The 25,010-nt window shown below is 33.9% G+C and overlaps 5 protein-coding genes across 10 annotated transcripts; 3 read left to right on the top strand and 2 right to left on the bottom strand.

Annotated features, from left to right (window-relative positions):
• The first annotated feature begins 1,562 nt into the window (after positions 1 to 1,562).
• LOC21391562 (GDSL esterase/lipase At3g48460) lies at positions 1,563 to 3,874 on the top strand. Its single transcript, XM_010103637.2, has 2 exons — positions 1,563 to 2,378; positions 3,167 to 3,874. The coding sequence occupies exons 1-2, from the start codon at positions 1,731 to 1,733 to the stop codon at positions 3,671 to 3,673; spliced, it is 1,155 nt and encodes a 384-aa protein (XP_010101939.1). The 5' UTR covers positions 1,563 to 1,730; the 3' UTR covers positions 3,674 to 3,874.
• Positions 3,875 to 5,983: 2,109 nt separating this feature from the next.
• On the bottom strand, positions 5,984 to 9,243 carry LOC21391561 (E3 ubiquitin-protein ligase RNF8). 3 transcript variants are annotated; one of them, XM_024169261.1, is made up of 5 exons: positions 8,928 to 9,243; positions 8,223 to 8,385; positions 7,673 to 7,739; positions 7,290 to 7,503; positions 5,984 to 6,339 (listed from the first exon to the last, which is right to left on the bottom strand). In XM_024169261.1, the coding sequence occupies exons 1-5, from the start codon at positions 9,017 to 9,019 to the stop codon at positions 6,129 to 6,131; spliced, it is 747 nt and encodes a 248-aa protein (XP_024025029.1). In that variant the 5' UTR covers positions 9,020 to 9,243; the 3' UTR covers positions 5,984 to 6,128. The 3 variants fall into 3 exon arrangements, with proteins under 3 accessions (XP_024025029.1, XP_024025031.1, XP_024025030.1); XM_024169263.1 differs by having other exon boundaries at positions 8,334 to 8,385; XM_024169262.1 differs by having other exon boundaries at positions 8,223 to 8,380; positions 8,928 to 9,008.
• A 4,282-nt stretch (positions 9,244 to 13,525) lies between these two features.
• LOC21391560 (B3 domain-containing protein Os01g0905400) lies at positions 13,526 to 14,317 on the top strand (the record flags this gene model as incomplete). Its single annotated transcript, XM_024169269.1, has 2 exons — positions 13,526 to 13,657; positions 13,781 to 14,317. Coding segments are annotated over exons 1-2 (669 nt in total), but the record flags the coding sequence as incomplete, so codon positions are not given.
• LOC112090255 lies at positions 14,310 to 17,135 on the top strand. Of its 2 annotated transcripts, none has more exons than XM_024169265.1 (7): positions 14,310 to 14,387; positions 14,478 to 14,618; positions 14,720 to 14,803; positions 15,344 to 15,652; positions 15,763 to 15,846; positions 16,011 to 16,225; positions 16,738 to 17,135. In XM_024169265.1, the coding sequence occupies exons 1-7, from the start codon at positions 14,369 to 14,371 to the stop codon at positions 16,987 to 16,989; spliced, it is 1,104 nt and encodes a 367-aa protein (XP_024025033.1). In that variant the 5' UTR covers positions 14,310 to 14,368; the 3' UTR covers positions 16,990 to 17,135. The 2 variants fall into 2 exon arrangements, with proteins under 2 accessions (XP_024025033.1, XP_024025032.1); XM_024169264.1 differs by having other exon boundaries at positions 14,475 to 14,618.
• A 263-nt stretch (positions 17,136 to 17,398) lies between these two features.
• LOC21391559 (adenine/guanine permease AZG2) lies at positions 17,399 to 24,650 on the bottom strand. 3 transcript variants are annotated; one of them, XM_024169270.1, is made up of 2 exons: positions 24,633 to 24,650; positions 17,399 to 19,186 (listed from the first exon to the last, which is right to left on the bottom strand). In XM_024169270.1, the coding sequence occupies exons 1-2, from the start codon at positions 24,648 to 24,650 to the stop codon at positions 17,561 to 17,563; spliced, it is 1,644 nt and encodes a 547-aa protein (XP_024025038.1). In that variant the 3' UTR covers positions 17,399 to 17,560. The 3 variants fall into 3 exon arrangements, with proteins under 3 accessions (XP_024025038.1, XP_024025039.1, XP_010101936.2); XM_024169271.1 differs by lacking the exon at positions 24,633 to 24,650 and adding an exon at positions 19,302 to 19,336 and having other exon boundaries at positions 17,399 to 19,166; XM_010103634.2 differs by lacking the exon at positions 24,633 to 24,650 and having other exon boundaries at positions 17,399 to 19,198.
• Positions 24,651 to 25,010: the final 360 nt, after the last annotated feature.

Raw genomic sequence — 25,010 nt, 5'->3', positions numbered from 1 at the left:
ACAGATAATGTAGTCGAATTTGAGGTTTTGCAACCATTGGCAAAGTTGAATGTGTGCTCATTGAGGTGGCTAGGAACAATAGGATTGCAGATGCTAAATATACTAGTGACTTATTTGATAGGAGGGAAAAGTAGAAGCAAGGAGAGGACTGACGAGAGTAGTGAAAGAATTTTGGGACACACGATTGTTTGGGCTAGAGATTTCAAATATTTCAAAAGCATGTCAATTTTAAACTCTTCTAGGATGAAAGAAATAGAGTACAAGATCCATACCAAACACAATAATGACATGTTTACTTATTTGTAATCAGAGTGGATAAGATTCGAAGTGAACAGAAATCAGAGTCAGAATTTACTTAAGTTCCAGGAATCGGTGTTAGAATAAGCTGTTTACTTAGGTTCCAATAATCGGAGTCGGAATCAGTCCCAATCCCATTCATGCGTTTACTTATACCCAGAATCGGAATAAATTGTTATAAATTTACTTACCTATCATTTTAGTAGATTTTTGTGTGTTGAACTTTTAAAAAAATTGTATATTATGCTAACTATCTTAATAGTAGGATAACTAATTAGTAATTAGATTTTTTTAATCACACCTAGATTTTTTTAATTAGTAATTAGAAATTGTAATAGTCTTGATCTCCACGAATTCTTGAAATGATGTTGTGCAATCAATGGGCAAAACATGGTTTGATCACAGATTCAACAAATAAACACAAAAATAAATAAATAAATAAATAAACTTGCGATTCAATAAAAAAGAACCACAGTGATTTATCTTATTGACTCACTTTGAAGAGAAGATGGATGCTCTTGGTTGCTGTGGATGCAATGCTGTGTTTTGAGGAGAATAAAATATCAGAGGAAGTGAGTAAGGAGATACGAGATGCGTGAAAATAAATTAGAGCATTTTCAATTTTTTACTGTTTACTTTTCTATTTACAAATTTGTTAGTAGAATTAAAAATAAAATCGTAATTGAAATTTATTATCAGGATTGAGAATGCCAATCCGGTGGGGGTGAGGGGAGTGTCAATCTCATTTCTCAATCTCAAATTAGTGTATGACCCACACATTCTCACTCTCATTTTAAAATAAAAATGGGTAAGTAAATGTAGGGTTGATTTCAATTCTCAATTCTCATTTTCCACTCTTGGTAAGTAAATATGCCACGAGTATTTTCCTTAAAATACTTCCTTCGTTTACCTTCAGTAACCCGGCATTTAGCACAGCCACCGGTCAAGTCACGTGGGTTGTTGTGATAAGGCAATAAATATCAAGCAAACCAGAATCCCAAATTCCCAATGCAGTTCTCTAGAAGTACTATTATTAGGAAGAAACAAAAATGAGAGAAAAAAATGTCAGTTTTTTTTCCTTTTGTTTTCTAATCACTTTAAATTCTCTTTTACTAAATCGCCGGCAACACAGGTGAAATGGACCATGCTCATTTAAAGCCGCCCCCAACTAATTTCCACTCAACCACCAAAAGATCTATATATATATATATATATATAATTCACATCTCATTTTCATTAACTTTCACACCTTTTTCTCACTCTAATTACAAAACCCAAAATCTGATTTTTCAAGTAAATTAATAGTCATCAAATAAACCAAAAGCTAGCTACTTCCAAGCTACACAAAGCTATGAAAGTATATATAACATAAGATAGAGTCCACATTAAAAGAAAGCCTAGAAATTTTTTTTTCCCTCTAAAAAAGGAACAAAATGGCTTCCTGTTTCATTACATCTATCTCCTCCCAAATCACTCTCATCACTATCTTGATCATCACCCTACATTCTTCCTCTTCCTCCATTGCCATATCCAAGACAAACCCACTTCCCTTCAAGAAAATCTATGCCTTTGGAGACTCTTTCACTGACACAGGCAACACAAGGTCAGTTTCTGGTCCTAGTGGTTTTGGCCATGTTTCAAACCCCCCATACGGGATCACGTTTTTTCATCGCCCCACGAACCGATACTCCGATGGGCGGCTGGTGATCGACTTTGTGGCGCAATCACTGGCATTGCCTTTCCTGCCACCTTACAAAACCGTCAAGGGAAATTCTCCTCATGGGGTCAACTTTGCCGTTGCAGGGTCAACAGCCATAGAATATGACTTCTTCGTTAAGAACAATCTTACCCTTGATATAACCCCTCAGTCTATTCAGACTCAGCTTCTTTGGTTCAATAAGTACTTGGAGAGTTTGGGGTGTAAAAATCTTGATTGGAGATGTGAAGCTGCGGAATTTGATGATTCTCTCTTCTGGGTTGGTGAGATTGGAGTCAATGATTATGCTTACACAGTTGGATCTACAATCTCACAAGATACTATTAGAGAGCTTGCAGTTGGACGTTTCACAGGTTTTTTAACGGTAAAGTTCTAACCAAGATTAGTATTTTTCTTCTCGTTACTGCAAAAGCATTAGTACTAGTTGAGAGCTGTCATGGAACACCAACATTTATGAGTGAAAAATGACGTTTCACTTGACAGTTTGATTGGTATTTTTGGATTAATTAGTGTATTTTTGGATTAGGCATGTATAGTATTTTTCTTAGTAGATTATTGCCAGTACAAGTCTATAAAAAGTTCAGCTAAAAATGGAATTTCACTTGCCGCTTTAATTGACATATTTAGATTAGTTCAAGTTAATACGTTTTATTCTCAGCAGATTATGAAGTTTATAAGGTTTAGTATTAGTAAAAGTTTATAAATACTTAAATGAAAATAAATGACATATTACTTGTCACTTTAATTAACATGTTTAGATCAGTACAAGTTAAGGCACGTATAGTATTCTTCTTAGCAGATTATTAAAGTTTGTAAAAATTTAAGTATTAGTTTAAGTTTATAGTGAAAAATGACATTTCTCGTCACTTTAATTGGCATTTTTAGATAAGTGAAGTTATAGTATTCTTCTGAGTAGATTCTCAAGTCTATAAAAGTGTACCATGTTTCATTTCTGTCCCATATAATTTTCAACTTTTAAATTATCTCTTGATGTATCGATTTCAATAATTCAATACTTAGCTTATGGAACTCACACATTATGTTAAGAAACCGACATATGCAAATCCAAAAACAGTCCTCTAGTACCTCCAAGAAAACAACCATTCATAACTTCATTTCCACATGTTTTCTCTTGTCATTTGTTTTTTGCAGGCCTTGTTGAACAAAGGTGCAAAGTACGTTGTGGTCCAGGGCCTTCCAATGACAGGCTGCTTACCGTTGGCCATGACACTGGCTCCCGAAGACGACAGAGACGACATAGGCTGCGTAAAAAGCGTTAACAACCAAAGTTACACTCACAATCTAGCCATCTTAAACAAGCTCAAAGACATCAGAAGACAATTCCCACACGCAGTTATAACGTTCGCGGATTATTGGAGCGCGTATCGCAGGGTCATGCAAAATCCGGGCCAGTTTGGCATGACTGAGCGCTTCAAAGCCTGTTGTGGCTTGGGCGATCCTTATAACTTTGAAGTGTTTACCACATGTGGAACTCCTTCAGTTAAAACTGCCTGTAAAAACCCATCTCAGTATATAAATTGGGACGGTGTTCATCTCACGGAAGGCATGTACAAGGTTGTCTCGGATATGTTTCTCAAGGGAAGGCTTAGTTACCCTCCTTTCAATTACTTGTTGGACAAGAAACTTCGTCAGGGATGAGACGTTTTTGCCACTAGATCAGCTTAATGAACTGCTATTTCTTTGTTTTTTCGTTTTAGTTAGTTTACGACTAGAAATTCCAAAAGAGTTGAGTGGTTACAATATTTGAATTTTTGTTCATTGTTGAGTTAAACATCATTACTGGTTTTCACATTCTTGTCGAACATGGCCAATAATATTGTCTAATTTTCTTGCCGCTAAGGCCAGTTTCTGAATTCTGGTTGTTGAATCTGGTCTCACATCATTAAAAAAAATAAGTAGACCAAACATTTATCATACAATATTTTTTAAGAACCTAAAAATTATAATCCCATCCAAGCACCTACCTAATATGAGACCAAATGCGCCTCATACCACTTAATAGGTTGATTTATAGAATGGAACATATAGATATTTTGCTTCCAGACACTTTTGACTGTAAAAGTGAATCTCTCTGCTTGACTAGAAAATATTTATAGGACGTTTAGTTCATGATTTTAGAACTATGATTCATGATTTTAATTTTTAAAATTTTAATTTTTTATAAAAAAAAAAATACTGTAAAAAATTAAAAATTATGATTCAAAATTAAAAACAAACATCTCATTAAAGACCCCATTTTTCTATAAATACTCAAATCTCTGCAGTAAAAAATGGGCATGAATTGGCTGCTCTCTGCCATGCCAGTTTAGTATAGTACCATAACCATTGTCAGAAAGTTGGTCCAGACTCCGAAGGCCCCCCGCTACAATTAGCATCACATGTGTGGCAGCTGATATTCAAACAAGTAATTAAGGTCTTATTCATTTTATAATTTAAATTATATTATTATAGTATTTTTTTTCATAAAATTTTAAATTCACAAATTGTAAAATAAACATACAATAATTTTCGTAAAAATCATGGTACGTCATAAAAATTGAGATGTACCATGCAGCTCAAATATCAGTCAGTAGATGATGAAAAGAAAGGATCTCAACTGTTTTATCGTTGTAAAAACAGTTATCAACTTTTAAATGAAAAACTTTGACGACTCTTTTTTGTTTTCTTATTATTATTATTATTATTCAACGTAATAGTAATGTATGTATTAAATCACACTAAAGAAACCAGTAAACATCTTAAATCACCATCTTTCTTTAATCCAATGTAAGTACTTGTATAGTCCATGTAACACATGCTTCTAGACGAAGAAACTTGTATATGTGACAGCACACAGATTTCCAAGGTATTTATTCCTTACTTTCATTCACTACTGACGAAGAAACTTGTATTTGCAGGATTGCTGTCAAATTTTTGCTAATAAATACACATCTTGCCTCATTTAGACGTTATGCAATCTATCGAAATCTTTACACAATAACATAGAGATATATATATATATATATATATATATATATATATGCAGCCACATACTCGCACATATTATATTTGTTACTCTTGATCATTTATTTGCAGTTTTTGATGATCTCTTGCCAGGACAGCTTTACTTATAAAGAGCCAAAAATCTACAAGTACTAGTAGGTGGAATAGTTTATCTAGTTTTGTTGTTTGTCAGCCTTCAGGTATTAACAAAGAAAAAGGACGTTTTGTTAGACTCCACATTTATTCTTGCTCGTTTCATGAAAAACAGGAATAGGGAAAATGTGTGAACTAGCTCACCTTTTTGGAAAACATTGTGGCACTGGTCCCAAACTTTAAAAAGTGTTGAGTTTAAGCTCCAAACTGTTAAAATGTTCCACATGAGTTCCTAGAGTAAAAAAGTATCCATGACATGAAATTTGACCAGTAAATATCATTAATTTTCCCTCCAAGTTGGGTGTCCTGTTTAAATCCGTGAAATTTGACCATTAAAGCTTCATTCAATTCGTTAATTCGAGTTTTTAATTCGAATTGAGATGTAATTTTATATGATAGCTTTTAACTATAGCAAAAAAATTTAATGTGACTTTTTATGAGAATTTTTAACTGTAATAAAGCTGGAATTAAATCTTGAATTAGTGAAATGAGCAGGACCTAAGTATCGTTAAAGTCAGAGAGAGGGCCTCTAAAGTAATGAAAACAATTTTCGGACTTAAGACGGAAAGACTTCAAGTGGTGCATTGTTTTCGTTACTTTGAGGTTCACGCGGTATATCTTAACAGTTAGGACCGAAACCGCAATTTCACCTTTATTTTCTTTTTCTGTAAAATGAAATCAACTGTCTGTTTCATCGAAGTGAGTTGATCATGCACTTAATGAATCTGGAATACTCCATATTTAAGATCAGAATACTTGACTCCCACTTACTATGAGCCTCTTTCTATACTGAGAAGAGCAATTTATCTCTTGCACAGAAACAATCTTTATTATATACTGCATGGAGTGGTAACAAACGTTTCACAATTTGAAGACCCCAACATACTCGCTAAATACATGTGATGGTGAGCAATTTTCTCCCTTTCTATACATCCAATTTTCATGATGAGCTGTTAGATCAAAATAAGTAATCATAATACATTATGAATAGAGCATCAGGAATATCCTTAGGCAGGCTGTTAATGAAAAGATAAAACCTTTGAACATCCTCTTTCAATGCACTTTGTGTGTCAACCACATCATTCCCACATGTCAGGACCCATAAATCCTCGGAATTCACTCTCTTTAAGCTTCCGCGGCAGAATGGGCAGGACTCTGACCTTGTGTTCCTGCAATGTAAGAAAAAAGAATGCGTTGACACTAGGGCGTCAATAGAGCCCGTTTGGTTCACAGATTTGAACATTAAGAGGTTGTTCTTTTGCAACGAAATTCAAAAAAAATTTAAACTCGAATTACAATTTTATTCAAGTTCATGTTCTTTTATAAAATTTGAGTTTGAACTCGAGTTTGGTACTAAACTCGAGTTCAAGTATCCCATTCAACTCGAGTTCATAAACTCGAATTCAAGTTAATAAATAATATTTTTTCTATTCTTAAAAATACCACAACTTTTTTGTTTTAATTCTGATTGAAATGTTTTTTTTTTTCTATGCATTCACAACAAAAAGACAATAAAACCCCACCTATATACCCTATTAAAATTTTTCATCACCATTGAGTTTTTATTAAAATACTATCTAAATACAAATTTAAATTTTGACCCACTTAAACACAAATTCAAATAGATTCTCAATTCAAATCATAACTTAAATGTGCATATCCAAACACAAACTCAAGTTATAACTCAAACTCAACTCAAGATCATCACTCAAGTCATCCTAACTTAAAAATGCAAAAGAACAATCCCTAAGTTTGAACGGAAATTCAATTTTGTTGTGAGAGAAAAGACTGTAGCAAAAAAAGTTCGAGTAAGTGTTATAAATTTATGTTTTTAAATTTTAGTCTTTATTTTGGGGAATATGTTGTAATCTATCCTCTTAAGAGCATTTGATGAAAATTTATATATTGAGGGCATTATTCTAGCGTATTGTGATATTTGATGTCGGCATTCCTCAAAAACTCTATCAATGGAGGTCGACCTTACCTCGAACGAGCCTACATCTATCTTTTATTTTCTTTCAGATACGGATTTGTATCTATTGGCATCTTTACATTTGCGTGAGAGTGAGATCAAAATGAAAATGTGAACATGAAGAGAAAAGTAATGTTGCATATTTACCAGTCATGGTAGCAATTGATGCACATGGCATGGCAGCAGTTGGGCAAAACCATTTTGGTACAAGGCTCCAAGCAGATCCCACATTCATCTTCCCTCTCCAAATCTGCATCAGAGATCTTCCTCACCGCCATCTCCAAGTTGTGACTCCTCCTCTCGTGAGTCGTGTCCTCCGACAAATCACAATGGAGACGCTTAAGTGACGGTAGTATAACAGCTGCAGTTTCAATTTGGAAAGTGCATAAGCAAAGGTCAATAATAAGTTGCCAAAACAGGATAGAAAACGAGACTTCTAAGGAAGTTCAAACCGAAAATCAAATTCTAAGGAAAACTAGGATTATCAAAGGCTACTAAAGACGAGAATAAAGAAGAAATTTATACTTAACTATAGAATTCACCAATGGTTGCTTTTCTTCCATACGAAGAAACATTTGGCCTCCCATCTGACCGGACCTGAAGACATAAGGGGCACGTTTAGAACTCGTTCTAAAATGATTTTATTTTTTGTATGAAAATAAAAAGACGGAAATCATTTTTGAAAATGCGTTTGGTAGTTTTATCAAGAGATTCTTTTCAGTATAAAAAAACTCATTAATGTCTTTCTCTCTCTGTTCGAGAGAGGAGAAAACGAAAATAAAAAATGAAAACGGATTAAAAGTCTTTTTTCATTTTCTCTCATTTTACACTAAACTAAAAAATCGTTTTCATTTCCGTTTTTCGTTTTTTTACGCCAAACGCCGTTTTAAAAACGTTTTCATTTTTTATTTCTCGAAAAACATAAAAAACAAAAACGGGATCAATTCCAAACACAGCCAAAGAGATCAATTTTCAAGAACTTTAATTCATCCTTAAATGAAGAGAGAAAAAAAAGGAATAATCTTTTTTTTTTTTAAAAAGACAATAGAAATGCATGAACAAGAAAGCAAAGAAATTCACCTTATGTACAATAATGTAAAAGAGGTTTATATAACTAGAGAATAGACATGAAGAAGAACAGTCCATCCATTGCCGCAAAAACATGAAAATTGGTGCTAGTTTATTATATACCAATTTCATCCGAAGAGAAATACCTCCTTTGCCTCGTGGAATAGAACCTGCCCTGAAAAACACATTTGGTGTCCCCAAAAAAAAAAAAAATCACTTGAATAATGTCAAATGATTTATTAAGCTGTGGCTGAAAAGGCCCAATTTTTGAAATTTGAAATCATATGGAAGTTAACTACATTATGCTTTTTAACATTACACATAATCAGAGAATCATCAGAAGGAAAGGAAAAAAAAAAAGAAGAAGAATTGATCTTTCTACTAATTGTCCATGTAAACTCTAAAGCACATTAATCATTAAAAAAATAAGGAAAAAAAAAAAGCAGTTAAGCTCATGAACAGCGGTCAACATTTTAAAAAATCATACTAGAGGAGCAGAAAAAAGCTTTCAAAAGAAAATTGTAATTATTCCTAAAATTTAATAAGTCAAAAGCAAAAAATAACACAGATAGAAAACCCATCATAATGATCACATTACCTTACTGCATTTAAACATGATCTTCTCAAAAACAGAAAAAACCCAGTTCCAAAATCAAAGAGAAAAATAAAACAAAAATAGAAAAAAAAAGTGCCAGAGAGAGAAGATGAGAAACTCACAGCATATTGGCATGTTGAATATCGGCCTCAAGAATCTTAAGGGAGTCTTGGTAAGATGGCCTAGCAGCAAGTTGCTGATAACACCCCAACATTGTTGTTGTTGTTTTTTTTTTTTTTCCCCTTCTTCAAAAACGGATACTTTAATGGAGAAAATAAACAAAAATTCAGAGACAAAGCAAAAGCCACAGCCTAGAAGGCCCTATTAAGGCACACCCACTTTGAAAAATCTTTGGGACTTTGACAAGGGAAAGGTCCTTTTTATTTTTATTTTTTTTGGTGGAGTGAAGAAGAAGCTAAGAACAATAAAGAGCTTGTGGGAAAATGGAGGGAGAGAGAAAGAAAGAGTTTTTTTTGGTCTTCCTTGTTATGTTTACAACTTTGATAAAACTTTCTGCTAAGATGTTATTTTGAATTTAATTATCCACTAGAACTCAATTTGACCGTTTTGACCTTTTTTATTATTATTATTAAATACTTGCTTCATTTGACTGCTTTCATTGCTTTGGTTGAGTGGTTATGAGTAGGTATTTCGTGCTTCCAATCAAACTCACCCACCTACGAAGTCAGAGAATGATTGAAAAAGAAAAGGGTGAAGTGGGAAATAGCCTTTTATAAATGGTATGATATATATATATATATATATATATATATATTTGGGTAAGTTAGACCGTGACAAAATTTCTTCCAGGAACAAAATGACCATGACCAAATTTGATGAATACGAGATATATCAGTTTCGTAGCATAATTAAATTTAATAAATCTGAAATTTATTGAGTTTCCGGAAAGCCTCATATTAAACAGTCTACATCCTAGCACAAACAATAATCAAGAGTGTGATAAAACCCTCATCGGCCAACGTTCTCCATTTGTTGTAGCTCCACGGTCTGCGATTGCCGAAGCCCTGCGACCACTGTCGTTAGCCCCCTCTCTTCGTCGCGCCCAACGCCATTAAGCCTACTCCCTTGCACCCATCGATGTTGGCTCGAGCCCCTCATGTGCCCATTGCCAATCCTCAAGCCACCTTCGAGCGCCACATCGTTGTAGGTTCTTCACTTTTCTCGTCATGACTCAATTTTTGAGAGCTTTTTATAAAAATCGTTTATATTTTGTTGGAAGGGAAAAAGGTAGTTACGTTCAATAATTTTTTTTTTTTAATTCATTCACACTAAAAATTAGCGTTCTGCTAAATAACAAAGTAGCCGTTTGCTACTATTTCTAAAAAGTAAAAATTACAGTAAAATTAAAATATTGTAAATGTTCTGGTTTATTTTAAGAATAATAAGATGACATATAGTGCTTCGAATAACGTTTTTCATGTTTTATGATATAAAGTTGCGAAATAATTTTAGTTTATTCACCTATTTGTATGGGTGAATGAGAGAAATAGCAGAAATGGATGGAGTAATTAAAATTTATAGTAAATATTAATTTTAAACTTAATAAAGAACGTCTGGTTCATTAATTAAAATCATAAAATTAAAATTATTTTTAATTTATGTGTATTTTTTATAAAAAAAATATTATAATAAATCATAAATTATAATTCAAATTAAATACGAATCTCCTTATTAAACACACCCTAAATGTCATAAAATAGTCCTTCTCTGATTTTCTGATTTTCCAACTCTTTCTCTCTCCTTCACTCTGTGATCTCTCGGATGCCATCCCTCTTTCTCTCTCCTATCTCTCGCTTTCTCTCTCCTTCACTCTGTGATCTCTCGGATGCCATCCCTCTTTCTCTCTCCTATCTCTCGCTTTCTCTCCTCACGTTCTCTATCTTCTGAGAACGTGGTTCACTGTCATCATTGCTCAACCTGGGGACGATAATGATCGTCGCGAGTCGTCGGAATTGTCGACGGAGAAGGCGATTTGTTCATCGGAGGTCGTTAGAAATCAGCCATCTGTTCGTTGGAGAAGACGAGCAGTGGCTGGGCAAAAAAGGATTCAGATCTCGATGCTCCTCCCATCGCCGAAGAAGATAAGTGCGTTGGGTGAGAAAGGAAAGAGAGACTAGCGCTTCATTTTCGCTCTTATGGTAAATGATCATTTACCAGTCAAACAAAAGACTTTAAAGTTTTAAACAGTAAGTATTTTTTGGTAAATGAACGATTTATATGGTAATTGTTTACTAAAATACAGAAATAGTTTTATGAAAATACATCAATTGAGTTTATACAGTGAATAAAGAATTTAGTAATGATTGTTTACTTTATTGATTCAAATTTTTAATTTGAGTTAAGATATAACTCTACATGAAAAATTTTTATTATAATAAAAAATTTTAAATATGACTGTTTTTAAAAATTTTTTACTGTAATAAAATTTAAATCGATAAAATAAATAAAATTTAAATAAATATAATATTTACCACATGTATTTTCTCTCATCTCCATCGACAAACTCTTATTCTCTTTCTCATCATCACTACAACTCTTCTAAGAGAAAAATTGGTACACCATATGTTAAAATTTTAAACTCTTATTCTCTCTGTCATCATTACTAAACTCTTCTAAAGAGAAAAATTAGTACACTACATACTAAAATTTTAAAATAGGTTATAAATTTTTATTTATCTATCATTTACTAAGGTTTTAAGCGGTAAGTATTTTTTAGTAAGTTGGTGATTTACATGGTAAATTTATTGTTTACCAAAATACAGAAATAGTTTTACGGAAATATAAAAATTGAATTTGTATAATAAATGAAGAATTTATTAAATAAATGCAATATTTACCACATTCATTTTCTCTCATTTCTCTCTCATCTCCATCGACAAACTCTTATTCTCTTTCTCATCATCACTACAACTCTTCTAAGAGAAAAATTGGTACACCATATGTTAAAATTTTAAAGCAGGCTATAAATTTTTATTCATTTGTCATTTACTAAACAATTAAAACTATTATGCTATTTACTATAAAATATTTGAAATTTTTTGCTAGACAAGTAAGTTTTTTTTTTTTTTTTTTTTTTTTTTTTTTGTTTACCAGCGACCAGTGGCCACTGAGGCCTAATGAAGACCCAATCTTGAGCCCAAATTCTCCGAGGCCTAATAGCCCATCAACCCTCTTTCAATGTCAAAGCTTTTGTCCGGTAAAAAGCTTCTTTTTTATTTTTATTTTTTATAATAATAATAATTTGGGTTGGCGTGCTACAAAGGATTGTACTCGTAGAACAGAGTGTTGCTCAGAGAATGGTTCAGAGTAAAGACTAACCAGAATCATTCAAGCGAGCTTCTGATCATTTACGATCGTAAGTATTTCCCACAGTGTTTTTCTTTTTTCTTTTCGTTTTCTAGAGCTATTTCTTCATAATTTACGTACCAGAAACTTTTTTTCTGTAGTTTCAACCATGCATGTAAAGCTTTTCTGTAGTTTCTCTATTTTCTAGGGCTCATTTTGGGTTCTTCAACTAGAAAAAGTTGAATTTTTTTTTTTGTTTTCCTAGTCCATTCGGGTTCGTTATCTCAATAAAAGTTGAAAGCTTGGTGAGTTTTGTTTACTGACATTGTGTTGGGGTCGAAAAAGGTCAGAGCTTGGTGTTTGGTTCGTGAGAAAATGGTCTGTAAGGTGTTTTCTGAGTAGCATTGTTATTCCAAGGCTTATATTGGGTTGATCAAGCTGAAAAGTTTAAAACTTTTTTTGGTTCGTGGGAAAACAGTTTCATGGGTATTTTATGAGTGGCATTGTTTGTCCAGGGCTTTATTTTGGGTCCATTAAGCTGAAAGGTTGAATCTTTGTTTGGTTCCTGGGAAAATAATTGCTCAGTAATCATTTTTTTTTGGGCAACCCAAAGCCATGCAAGTTTGATTAGTTGTACTCCAGACAAAAGCGTATTGGCAGGAAACATCCTCGTACCTTTTTAAGGAAAAGCAAAAAAAAAAAAAGGATGGCAATTTAAATTATAAATACTGATACTAATATAGGCATCATCAGGTTGGGTTTTCACTTTTCCATGAAATTAAAGAATATGGGTTTAATAAGCAGTTTTTCTGGTTAAATGGGAAATATGTAATTCTTTATATATTTTTAAGGGAATTTTTGTTTTATCGTTTTTTTTTGTTTTTTTTGTTGTTATATATTTTTAAGGGAATTTTTGTTTTATCGTTTTTTTTTGTTTTTTTGTTTTTTTTGTTGTTTTTTTTTAAGGTGTTCTCTTGCTTTCTAATTTTAATGAATAAATTGTTAAGGCTTTATATTGTGAAATGTCATACTAAACGACATAAATTTCTATTGTTAGCAGGAATAACTTTGTCTCATTTGGTTGATGCTCTTTTATTTTAAAACCATGACTTTTTGAAGCTTGGTAATGAAATCTTGGGCTCATTTTTGTTTATGCTTCTTCTTCTTCTTTTTATTTTTTCTCTTTTCAAGATATTTTCCTTGTGGATTGACATGTTTTTCTCTTATGCTATGTTATTATTTCTCGTATGTTAAAAAGAGAAGAAGAAATACTATTTGATATCTTTGTTTTCTGTTCAAAAAAGAAAAATATTATCATTTCTTGTGTTTCTGAAATAGTTTAATCAGTTAATTAATTGTTTAATTTATATATTATTTTCAGTGATCCAATTTTAAAAGACTGATCGGAGAGGTGATGGATTGCAATGCTAAATCTTGTGCAACATGCACTCACACTTGTTGGTTGGTTCATAGGAGGAAGAGCTCATCACCTGTCGTTGCGTCTTTTTTCAAAGTCATGCTTGGCGATGACTTTTCTGAAGTCTTGGTACGATAAAACCCGGTGGTTTTCTTTCCACTTCTCTTTTAGCCACTTTTAATGAATGCTTATTACTTAGAAGTTATGTGTTATTTGCAAAGTCTCTATTCTACCTATGTCATTTTATTACAGTTCTTGCCTCCCAAGTTTGCTAGTGAGATGTCGGGATTGGTTGGAGAAAGTGCCTCCCTTGAAGATGCAAATGGGAAGCAATGGGAAGTAACGGTTTCGAATGTTAATGGCTTCCTTGCTTTTCATCAAGGATGGAGTAACTTCGCATCGAGCCATGATCTGGAACTTGGAGATTTCGTCGTGTTTTTTCAGCTAAAGCAATCACTTTTTGTAGTTAAGATTTATGATAGAACGGCATGTGAAAGAGTGAGCTTTGGTAGGAAATGCTTTAAGAGGAGAAAGATTAAGGACGACAATAGTTCCACTGGGAAAGATGGTCCACCACGTACCTCTACTGCGTCCTGTTCTGATGTCGAAGTGTGCTGTATGCTCAATAGAAACTTGGGAGAACAACAAGAAGAGGATCGGATATGTAACTTTGACTTGTCTCTTTTCGAAACGTGGAGCTACTCTGGCAGGGAGGGAAGCAACAAAGCCGATGCAACGAGCGTGATATCTCCACATCAAGTAGTTCAATCGATAGCAAGGGGAGCGTTGCATTCACAAAAAGATTCTTGGATCACCCCAAGTTCTTGGCATCGCTTGCCAATGCCTGTGACTGCTAAAGGTTTGAAGAAAACATTAACAATTACATTCGAAATTTCTCGAGTTGTGTACAATGGTTCGGTAAAAGTGTTTCTTTTCTGATCATTAGCAGGAAACAATCAGAGTAAACTTTTACTATACCAAAAACAGTGTTCAAACAATGACACCTGTCAATGGGCACAAAAGAAATTTGGTGGTGTTTCAGACGGTTCCATTGTTCACACTTCCATTGGAGTTAAAAACTGTCAATCTGGTTTGTGTTCCTTCAAATTGCTACGTGTTCTTTCTGTTTGAGACTGTTTGGCACCTTTTATGTGATGTCTCTAATAAGATCTCTCTTTTTGTGTTTAACAGTTAAAAGGATGAACGTTGTTAAAGAAGAGCCCATGGAGATTATATCAGATCCCTGCAGTCAAGAAGCCATCCAAAAGCTTCCTGGTAAATGTTTTTTTTTTTTTTTTTTAAATTTATTTTTATTTTAAAGTTTTTCATAATAAATAGTCTGGATAATGACTCTAGTCAAAGTGCTAAGAAACCTCTAACACTCCCTCATCAATTGGAACTAAAGATTGTCAATCCGGTTTGCGCTCCTTCCAATTGCAACATTTTCTTTTCTCTTGAGATTTTTTGGTATCTTTATCATCTGATATCTTAAACAAGATTTCCAATTTCTTTCATAAGGCAGGTAAAGTAATGAAGGTCACTAAAGAAGATCCCGTAGGAATTAAGTCAAAACCCTGCTCTCAGAAAACTATTCAAAATGTTTGTGGTATGTTTCGTGGATTGTATTATTGCAACATTTTGTGATGCAGGGCCAACAGTGTAGCTTCATTTGTTTAACTGCTTCTCATTAAAAGCCTTTTTTTTTATTTTTTATTTTTATTTTCTTTTCTTCTGTGTGTGGAACTGATAAGAAACTTTATGTTTTTGCATGCACATAGATATGTTCACAAATGAACCAAAATATCTTTTTGTTAGAAAATGCAGGGGGGTCATCGAAGCTCACCGAAGGCGAGTATTTTCGCACTATTAGCATGAGTGTGAGACAGGATGGTAGAGCTTCTCAAGTAGCAAAAGCTGATATGGTTGGTCAAGTGGTGACTAGTGATGGAGTTGCTCATGTAGTGAAAACTGATGAAGTGGCGAAAACAGATACGGTTGTTCAAGTGGTGAAAACTCAAGTGGCGAAAACTGGAGGAGTTGCTCCAGTGGTGAAAGCCGATAGTGTTGTTCAAATGGTCAAAGCAGAACCTGTTAATTTAGTTGGAACTGAAAATGGTCAATCTGGTTTGTGCTCCTTCAAGCTGCTATGTTTCCTTTTCCATTGAGATTGTTCAATATTTTTATTATCTGATATCTTAAATAAATTTATTTTAATTGTGGTTTTCATTAAACAGCTAAAGTTATGAAGGTTGTAAAAAAAGAGCCCGTGGAAAATAAATCAGCTCCCTGCAGTCAGGAGATCATGGGAAAACTTTGCGGTGAAGTCTGAAATATTCTATCCTTGCAACACTTAGTGATGCAGATTGTAGGCTTAGCCATACTTATTTAACTGCTTCGCATCCAAAGCTGAGTGTTTGTGCGTGTGTGCGTACATATGTATGCAAATGATCCTAAAGTACCTTTGTAATCAAATGAAATACAGGGGAATCTTCAGGGGTCACCAAAGACTCGCTTCTTGGTAGTACAGTCCCTCAAGTGGCGGTGAAAACTGAAGGCATTGATTTTGATCGAAGTTTTCCCACCTTCTCCCCTTGGACTAGAGTTCCTCTAGTGGCGGTGAAGACTGAAGTCGTTGATTTAGATGAACGTTCTCCCACATTCTCTCCCTTGTTGGCTATAGGCGGTGAATCTTTTATTGTATGTCGATCTCTCTCCTTATGGATTTTTTCTTTTCCTGTGCAGATTGCTATTCTTGACTCCTAATCTAGTTTTTTTGGCTGAAGTAATGTTATAGTTTTGCTGTTTGCTTTTGTTTCAAAGACCTTGGTATTTCTTTTGTGAGATGGCATATCTGATGATCTCATGCGCGTATGGAATTTTGCTTTGTTTATTCTTGGTTTTTTCATCAATATCTCTGTGACACATCTCACTCCCACGTCTGATATAATAGGCTAAACAAGTAGAGGTTAAACCCAAGTTGAAATTTTTTACCTTTCAATTTTTGGATGAAGGCATGAAGATGCAATTTTCTCTAAGTAGGGTACAAAATTATTGTGAAGGCGCAAAGTTGGCGCTCTCGTGTGGTGTTTCTGAGTTCTAAAATACTGTATTTTGGGTGAATATTTGAATTGTGGTGTCTGAGTGATTGAGTGGTTTCTTTTGGTTTCGTTTAACTAGCTAGTTTGACCTCCCTTCTGATACAAATGCAGGAGTTGCCAGAGTGTTTGCCATTTCCAGTTGTGAGGGGCAGAGCAGATGTAGAGAGGAAGACGGTGTACATTCGAGATTCTGCCAAGAGATTGTGGCCAGTAAACTACCATGAGAAACCAGGCTTGACGGTTTTAGTGTCTGGTTGGGCGGGTTTGAGCAAAGCAAATCGCATCAAGTCTGGAGATCAGTGTTGTTTTACTCTCGAAGTTGAATCTGACGGTATATATGCACTCACTGTAGTTCCAAAGTAAAAAAGATACAAAGTTCACATTTCCCTTTGCAAACAAGTACTTCGTCTTCGTGTAAGAACTGAAAAATAGTGTAAATAATCTAATTACTAGGTGGCAGAAACTAGAAAGTTATCATCAAACCCTTTTGATATTTTCTATCACATGTGAACAGCCTTAGTTTCTGAATGAATGAAAATCAATTACTAGTATAATTTGCTTCATATATTTTCGTTACTAAATCTGAAGATTGTGAAGAAGTTAATTACTTCTGGGATTTAGCTTGACATTAAAAAGAAGATAAATAAGAACTACGTTTCAACCTTCTGAAATGGAAAACTAAGATGAAATTAACCAAGCAAACTGATCCACTATCAATGTCTGTACAAGTTAGACGTCGAAAACTTGAAATATTCTAAAGATTCCTTGCTAACACACGAGCTCTTGAGCTCTCAAGTCAAACCTTGTGCACCCATTGCTAATAGATCACACATTGTTGTCTACAAATCTAAAAGAGTTTCCCTAGATTATCTGCTACTCATAAAAAGTCCTATTTTTGCTTAAAACACCAAACTAACATTGACCCTAAAAGCTTTCATATCATTTCAATTGTTGGGTCTGCACCAGCTGAGGCAGAAACCTGGTTATGCTCTTTGGCAACCATTCTTCTCATCTTCATCAACCACTCGATCAGCCGTACAATCCAATCATAGAGGCTAAGAGCAATGTAAACCCCGATCCCGGCAATGATTCCATTGGATATGGAGTATGTAAGCGGCATGAGAAGTATGGTCACAAAAGCCGGAACCGCCTCTTTCATGTTGCCCCAATCTATGTCGTTCACCACCTTCATCATCATCACCCCAACCATGATTAGTGATGGCCCTATTGCCCAGGGAGGTACACTTGATAATAAAGGAGTGAAAAACAATGAAAAGAAGAAACACAAGCCTACAACCACAGCTGTTAGTCCTGTCCGACCGCCTTCTCTTATCCCGGCCATCGATTCTATGTAGGTTGCTGTTGTCGAGACGCCAAGCGCGGCCCCCACAATCGTTGAGCCTGCATCAACAATGTAGGCCAAGTATTCGCCTTCAAAGCTTCCATGCTCGTCGACAAACCCTCCAATTTCGGCCATTGTGTACAACGTACCTGTTGTGGCCAGAACATCTACATATAACAAGGTTGCCAAAGCCACCCATACCTCACTTCTATTGAAGTGTGCAAAGGTAATGACCCCTGCTGTTGTTTGGATTCCATGAAAATCCACAACTTTCTTGAAGTAGTTAAAATTTGTGTCACCAAGTGGGTTACCAGGAAAATATGTGAGAGGTGTGTTTCTAAACCATGATATAAATGTAACAAACAGAATACCATAAATCATGCTACCTTTAACATCCTTCATTAAGCCAAAGCTAGTGATTAGAAATCCAATTGTCCCCAGCCAGAATTTTGGGCTCCTCATTTTCCCACCAAGGCACTCACCTGTTTCCGGGTTTATACTAGTGCAAGCAGTGACGGTCACCAAATTTGATGGATCCGGCCCAACAAGGCCCATACCCTGGTGGGCCTGAAGGCCCACAAAAGCAATGAAAAGCCCAATTCCCGCTGCACAAGCAAGCCTAACTTGACGAGGAAAGACTCTAGCCAGCTTAGCTCGGATCCCCAGGGCAGACAAGGCCATGAACACGCACGCCTCAACCAAAATCACTGCTAGAGCAGTTTGGTAAGACATAGGCCCAGTTCCATGAAAGCCTACCATGTTATAGGCCATGTAGGCATTTGGGCCCATGGCAGGAGCCAGGCCCAAAGGTAAGTTTGCAAGGGCCCCCATAACAATAGACCCAACCATGGCTGATACAATAGTGGCCACAATGAGGTCACTCTTGGTCCTTGCAAGGCAAGCTTGGTAACCAACGTTTGGCTTGAGCATGCAATCATCATTTGTGGCCGTTTGGTTGGCCGGAAAAGTACAATCAGCGACGGAACATGTCCCGCCGGAGTCGGCGAGGATCGTGGCGTTGACGGTGATTATGTAAGCCATGGTGAGAAAAGTGGCTAGACCAGCCCTAAGCTCCTTTGTGAAGCTGCTCTTTCTTGCCTCTAACTTGAAGTACCTCCCAACAAAGCTCTTTGAAACCCCATCATTCAACGTCTTCTCTCCTTTCTGCCATGACTTCACTAGTCTCCTCCAAAACCCACTTCCCATTTTTGGACATAACTCAATTCCCATATTGCTCTCTCTCTCTCTCTCTCTCCCAACAAAGCTCTTTGAAACCCCATCATTCAACGTCTTCTCTCCTTTCTGCCATGACTTCACTAGTCTCCTCCAAAACCCACTTCCCATTTTTGGACATAACTCAATTCCCATATCTCTCTCTCTCTCTCTCTCTCTCTCTCTCTCTCTCTTTTATAGGCTATTTGGTGAAGAGAAAAAACAAGAAGGAATCTTTTGATCTCCTTGTATTAGGGACAAATGTGAGTCATGCCGGGTGAGATATAGATAAAGTGTGAGAAGAGTTAGGAGTTACAAGAAGCAACTTTATGTGTGTTTTAGAGAGAGAGAGAGAGAGAGAGAGAGAGAGAGAGAGAGAGAGAGAGAGAGATAGGTATACTATATAGTGCATATTTAGGTTATTATAGCGGCTTCTGGGTTTTGGAATAAAAAGGCATCTCGTTATCTGGCTTAATGTATATTTTATTTGTCTAATTGGAATCTAATGTAAAATAGAAGAAAATACAAAATACAAAATTCAAGTTGTGGTTACAAAGGGAAAAAAGAGCAAATACGGCTTGGAGTTTGAAAGTAGTTTTGAGTTTTGACTTGGCACTTACGCATGATGGTCCATTATGGTGTGGAGACTGGAGCCTGATGACATTAGACAAACAAGGACTCCTATATTGGGAAATCCTGTCTGATCGTATTGAAGATTTTTATGTTTTTTATTTCCTATAAATTCCTTTCCTGATTCCATTATAGCTACTGTCGATAGTTTTAGTTGTGTTGGAATAATATGACTAGACTTGGAAGTTCATTGGTGCTCTTCTTCAATCAATAATTTATTTAAATATGGTAAAAACACATACAATATATATATATATATATATATTTATATATATGAATAATGTTGTATATAACGTACTGGTAGTATTGAGCACCACACACTCATAAAATGTGGGTATTATACCATGCAATCCACAAATAATCGACTTACATTTTATTAATTGTGATGTTTAACGTCAGTAGTATCCCGACTGTTTTTTATATATACACGGAATATGCTATGTAACTCCCTTTCTATTCAATACATGCTTCTCTTAAGTTGACATGTGTATGTGGGTCTTATTTTTTTCTTTAAAAGAAAAAAGAGTTGAAAAATTAAGTGCTTTAATCTATAAAAGATTGACATATCATCAGAATGGGACTAAAATACCATAGAGACAAAAAGAAGTGCTCTATATGCATATACATACGGTTTTTTTTTTTGGGTCCCTATAATACGTAGAAGTTAGGTATAACATGCTACTTATTAGGTATAACATGCTACTTAACAATGACTTAAACGAGTAGAACAATATTTTTTCTCTTCTTGTTACATCCTTTCAAAATCACTATCACATAAAATAAATTATAAATGCAATGCTACACCCCAATTTCTACATATATGCATGGTTAGTTGCTAACATGTATATGTATATTGTGATTCTACGTAATTTCGGAATGCTAAAATTGATATTATTGCCACTTATCCACCCTTCGACAGTCTGATTTATGGGAAACACAAAAAAAAAAAAAAAAAAGAACCAAGTACTAGAATTTTTTTTACTAATAGACAGCTGTCTTATAAAGGTTTATTTCTTTTATTTAAAAAATATTTTATATGAATTGATATTTGGCATGCAGCTAGCTATGAAGATATGCTTAAACTTTTGTTTTGTTCTCTTATCTACCAAATTAGAACAAAATAATTGTATTTTGTTTTATAATTTGTTTAATGGGTTGGTATTTCATCATTGTCAAAATATAACTTTTTTTTTTGAATGGTTTGATACATATGACAACAACATAGATTATGAACATCCGATCTTGTCTGTAGTCACAACGGGCACCACAAAATCATAACATCTTTCCATGAAATTTCATATTGATAAAAAAATTTGGCTCAAGAATAAATTAAATTTGTTTTTGATTGTATCTATACTTTGAGTCGCTAAGAAATCGTTTTCTTCACTTTAGCAGCTAAAAAATTCCAAAGTCGAGATCTTTGAATGATCTGAAAAATATTTTTACAAAATTTCACAATCTAGAAGTTTGAAGGAATCTCATAAGACTTATGTGCGACCGTTATAGTGTTCCTTCTTAATCCGCAATTATCAATATGGCAGTTTTCTCCACCTTCTCCTTTTCCTTTTTTCCTAAGACCATAAATATTAAAATATCAATAGTGAGCATATATAGCCAGAAAAATAAAACTATAAAAAGTGCCTAGGAACTGAGAATATATAGGAGCAAATGATTATAAATTTGCAAAAGTAGAATACATTAAAAGCTGTGTTTAGCGCATGCCAATTAAACAAATAAGAACAATAATAAAAGAAACTATGCCATTGTCCCTAGTATAGTACCGTAGCAAGTTAATTAATCCCATTTTAATATGTCCAGCTAATCTGGTCCTTAATTTGGTGGACCTTAAGTTCTTAACAAAGCCAAGACCAAACAGAAATAGGGAATTATGCAGAATCAATGTGTTAATTGAAAAGCTAAATGAACATAGTTTCCCTCTTTTAAGTAAGGATTAAGTTTCTTTTCTCTTTTTAGCCAGTGTCCAGAATAGGCTGCCATCGTTTCGAACTAATCTCATGAGACTTATGCACCGTGAATTTTACAATAACTTGTTAATTTTACGTCAGTACTTGCAAACTTAAACGATTCATCGTATTCCTTCAAAATCACAAATTTATCGTAACTTTTACAACTTTATCATTGGAGTTTACAAGTTCTAACGTAAAATTTAATAAATTATTGTATCTCCCAATACGGTGCCGGGAAAAAGTGTCCCGACAGCATAAATGATTCCGTTTAACTTCACCAAATGAGCCAATTCTCTTATACATAGATGAAAAAGTAAAACTCCAATTTTTGTTTGGAACATATTTCTTCTTTATTTTATATAATGAATTGAGAGTATACCAGATTATTATTATTTTTTAATACAAGTCAGTGGCCAGTGATCTCTTTAATTAGAGACTAGCCAGGGGTGTAACTCTAGAAGCAAGAAAATATAAACAAAGTTAAATCATTTGCACGCGCAAGGAATGGCATTTTTTTTCCCCTATATAATACATTTCTAAACTTGAAATATCAGTGGGTTCTCCTTTTGAGAGACAAGGGCAGCAAAAAGTAAAGGATTTAATACATGTTTTAAAAGAAGAGAGAAAAGGGTACTAATATACTGAAGTGCTAAGTGTGGCAGAGCTTGGCTTTACTTAATCAAGACAAAAAGTTTATGAACCTTAATTGGCAAAACGCATCTTAAAAAGGGTACACATTTAGGTGGAATATTGAAGGCTCTTCTTTTTTAGTGGTTTCAATTTTGTTTATTTGAGGATGCACAGCACATTAACCCGATAGGGGTTCTAAATGAGGCCGTGAAATATCGAGTTCTTAAAAAGAGAAAGATGAAAAGATATTTTTATCGTTGCACTAATCACGGGACATTTAATATGTTTTTAATTGGGGGTATTTCATTCACACACGATGGATGTAGTGCTTTTACTAGAAGGGAGACATTCACCGTGTTTGGAATAGATCATGTTTTTATTTTTCATGTTTTTTGAGGAAGAAAAAATGAAAATGTTTCTCAAACGGCGTTTGGCGCAATAAAGACAAAAAACAAAAATGAAAACGATTTTTTAGTTTAGTGTAAAATGAGAGAAAAATGAAAAATAACTTTTAGTCGTTCTTCATTTTTTATTTTCGTTTTTTCCTCTCTCTAGTAGAGTGAGAAATAGACATTAATGAGTTTTATTATACTGAAAATAATCTCTTGATAAAACTACCAAATGTATTTTCAAAAATAATATATGTCTGAAATTAAAAACGTTTTCATTTTTATTTTCATATAAAAAATAAAATTATTTTAAAACGAATTCTAAACGCGTCTATTGTTTGTCTGGCCAGGAAATCTCATATATATTCAGGAGAAAAGGCGACATAATACCCTTCTAGCAATAAATTGAAGAATGGTGCTTAAGTAGGTGGAACGACGAGAAATTAAGTAGCATTTATAAAAGTGAAGAAACTCGTTGATTTAAAATAAGAGTAAATTGCACCGTGCACCTTAAATTATTTGGTTTTTACATAATGCACCCCAAACTATTAAATTTAACAAAATGTATTATGAACTTTAGAATTAATTACAATTGAGGTCCAATAGTTAACGAATGTCATCAAATTAACGGTTAAACACATGATATTCACACATGAAAGATGAGGATCGTCATTTTTTAAACTATATCACGTGTAAATCTTGTGTATCGAATAATCAATTTGATAACGCAATCTGTTATTGGACCTCAATTGCAATTGATTCTAAAGTTCACGGTGCAATTTGCCAAAATCAAAAGTTTGGGATATATTAAAAACCAAATAATTTAGGGTGCACCGTTGCAATTAATTATTAAAATAACTCTACCATTTAAGACCTTTTTTTCCATTGTAAATAATACTAATTGTATATTTACCATCAAAAAGTGTGATATGGTATATATGCTATTTTTATTTTTGCTCAAATGCATAATATTATTTGAAATGTTAAATTTATTTTTTTCTATAATTATTAGGCTTTGAAAGTTGTTAAAGTAATCTTTTATTTTTAAAATAATTAGAAAATGCAAATGTTGCATTGATCACATAGAAAAAGTAAACATTTCAACCAATGATAATCAAATGTTAAATTTTTCATATGTTATACTTGGTGAGAAATTTACCCCACAAAATATAGCGGATGAAAAATTTGACATAACAAATAGCATTGCATTAAAGAATGTTTTTTGTATTCAAATATTAAATTTACAATTAGCACATTAATTATAGTATTACATTAGATGTTCTAACAAGTTAGCTTATTGATTAATTATATTTCATTGATAAGTGATAAAACAAAGTGTTATTTTGTGGGTAGCTAATAAACGACACGACAGAGATTTCATATACCTGTGAAAAAATGATCAAGAAAATGACGGTAAGAGAATAAACAGGAAGAGTACTCAAAATGGTCTGCACATATAACTGGGGGAAAGACGGAAAGCATTTGATAGACATTTGTAGTCGGTAGAGATATTTCAGGAGGATAACGACATGTAGTTTTTCAATGTAAAAGTTCACTGTCATTTAAATGGAAAATGTGTTTGTTGCTTGTGCAACTATGAGAACTATATGGTAGATCCTGTTTTATTTTACCGATTCAAATTTAGAATTCGAGTTTTGTTACAGTAAAAAACTCTCAGAAATAGTAATATCTAACTTTTTTACCATAGTAAAAAGTTCTCACATAAAGTCACATCTCAACTCGAATTAAAAACTCGAATCAACGAACTAAACATACATGTCTATCATGTGGATGTGTATATGCATGCTTGCGTGTATGTAGTTTGTCTCATAAAACCTCATAATTATATTTCATGTTTTCCTTCCAGGATTCGTTGCCTACTTAAGAAACAATTGTCGACTTCACCTTAAACGATGTGTTGTTTATTGATGGAGTGTCATTTTGATCCTTTTTCATAATATTATGTCACTTATATGTAAATTTAATGTTGTTTACTCATTACTACCACAAGTGCCTCTTAACAAGCTTTGGATTCTCAATATTGATGACATGTTGTATTATTATTATTATTATTATTATTATTATTATTATTATTTTACATAGTTATGAATCTATAACGTATAAGTAGTGCTGATACTGTCAAATAATAAAGAATGGATCTCGTAGCGTATAACCAATACGTGAGAGTATAATGATTAGTATTAGTAGTGTCTT

Source organism: Morus notabilis, unplaced genomic scaffold (genome assembly GCF_000414095.1).
Source record: "Morus notabilis unplaced genomic scaffold, ASM41409v2 Scaffold701, whole genome shotgun sequence".
Taxonomy (NCBI): Eukaryota; Viridiplantae; Streptophyta; class Magnoliopsida; order Rosales; family Moraceae; genus Morus; species Morus notabilis.
The sequence above is the reverse complement of the archived record's forward strand: the minus strand, read 5'-3'. Positions and strand labels throughout refer to the sequence as shown.

Excerpts from the sequence above, each read along its gene's own strand:
- LOC21391562 (XM_010103637.2), top strand. The coding sequence starts at position 1,731 with ATGGCTTCCTGTTTCATTACATCTATCTCCTCCCAAATCACTCTCATC. Across the intron at positions 2,379-3,166 it reads GTTTCACAGGTTTTTTAACG|GCCTTGTTGAACAAAGGTGC; the intron begins GTAAAGTTCTAA and ends TGTTTTTTGCAG.
- LOC21391561 (XM_024169261.1), bottom strand. The coding sequence starts at position 9,019 with ATGTTGGGGTGTTATCAGCAACTTGCTGCTAGGCCATCTTACCAAGAC. Across the intron at positions 7,740-8,222 it reads TTTACATTATTGTACATAAG|GTCCGGTCAGATGGGAGGCC; the intron begins GTGAATTTCTTT and ends TTATGTCTTCAG. Across the intron at positions 7,504-7,672 it reads AACCATTGGTGAATTCTATA|CTGTTATACTACCGTCACTT; the intron begins GTTAAGTATAAA and ends TTGAAACTGCAG.
- LOC112090255 (XM_024169264.1), top strand. Across the intron at positions 14,804-15,343 it reads AGCCATCCAAAAGCTTCCTG|AAAATGCAGGGGGGTCATCG; the intron begins GTAAATGTTTTT and ends TCTTTTTGTTAG. Across the intron at positions 15,653-15,762 it reads AACTGAAAATGGTCAATCTG|CTAAAGTTATGAAGGTTGTA; the intron begins GTTTGTGCTCCT and ends TTCATTAAACAG.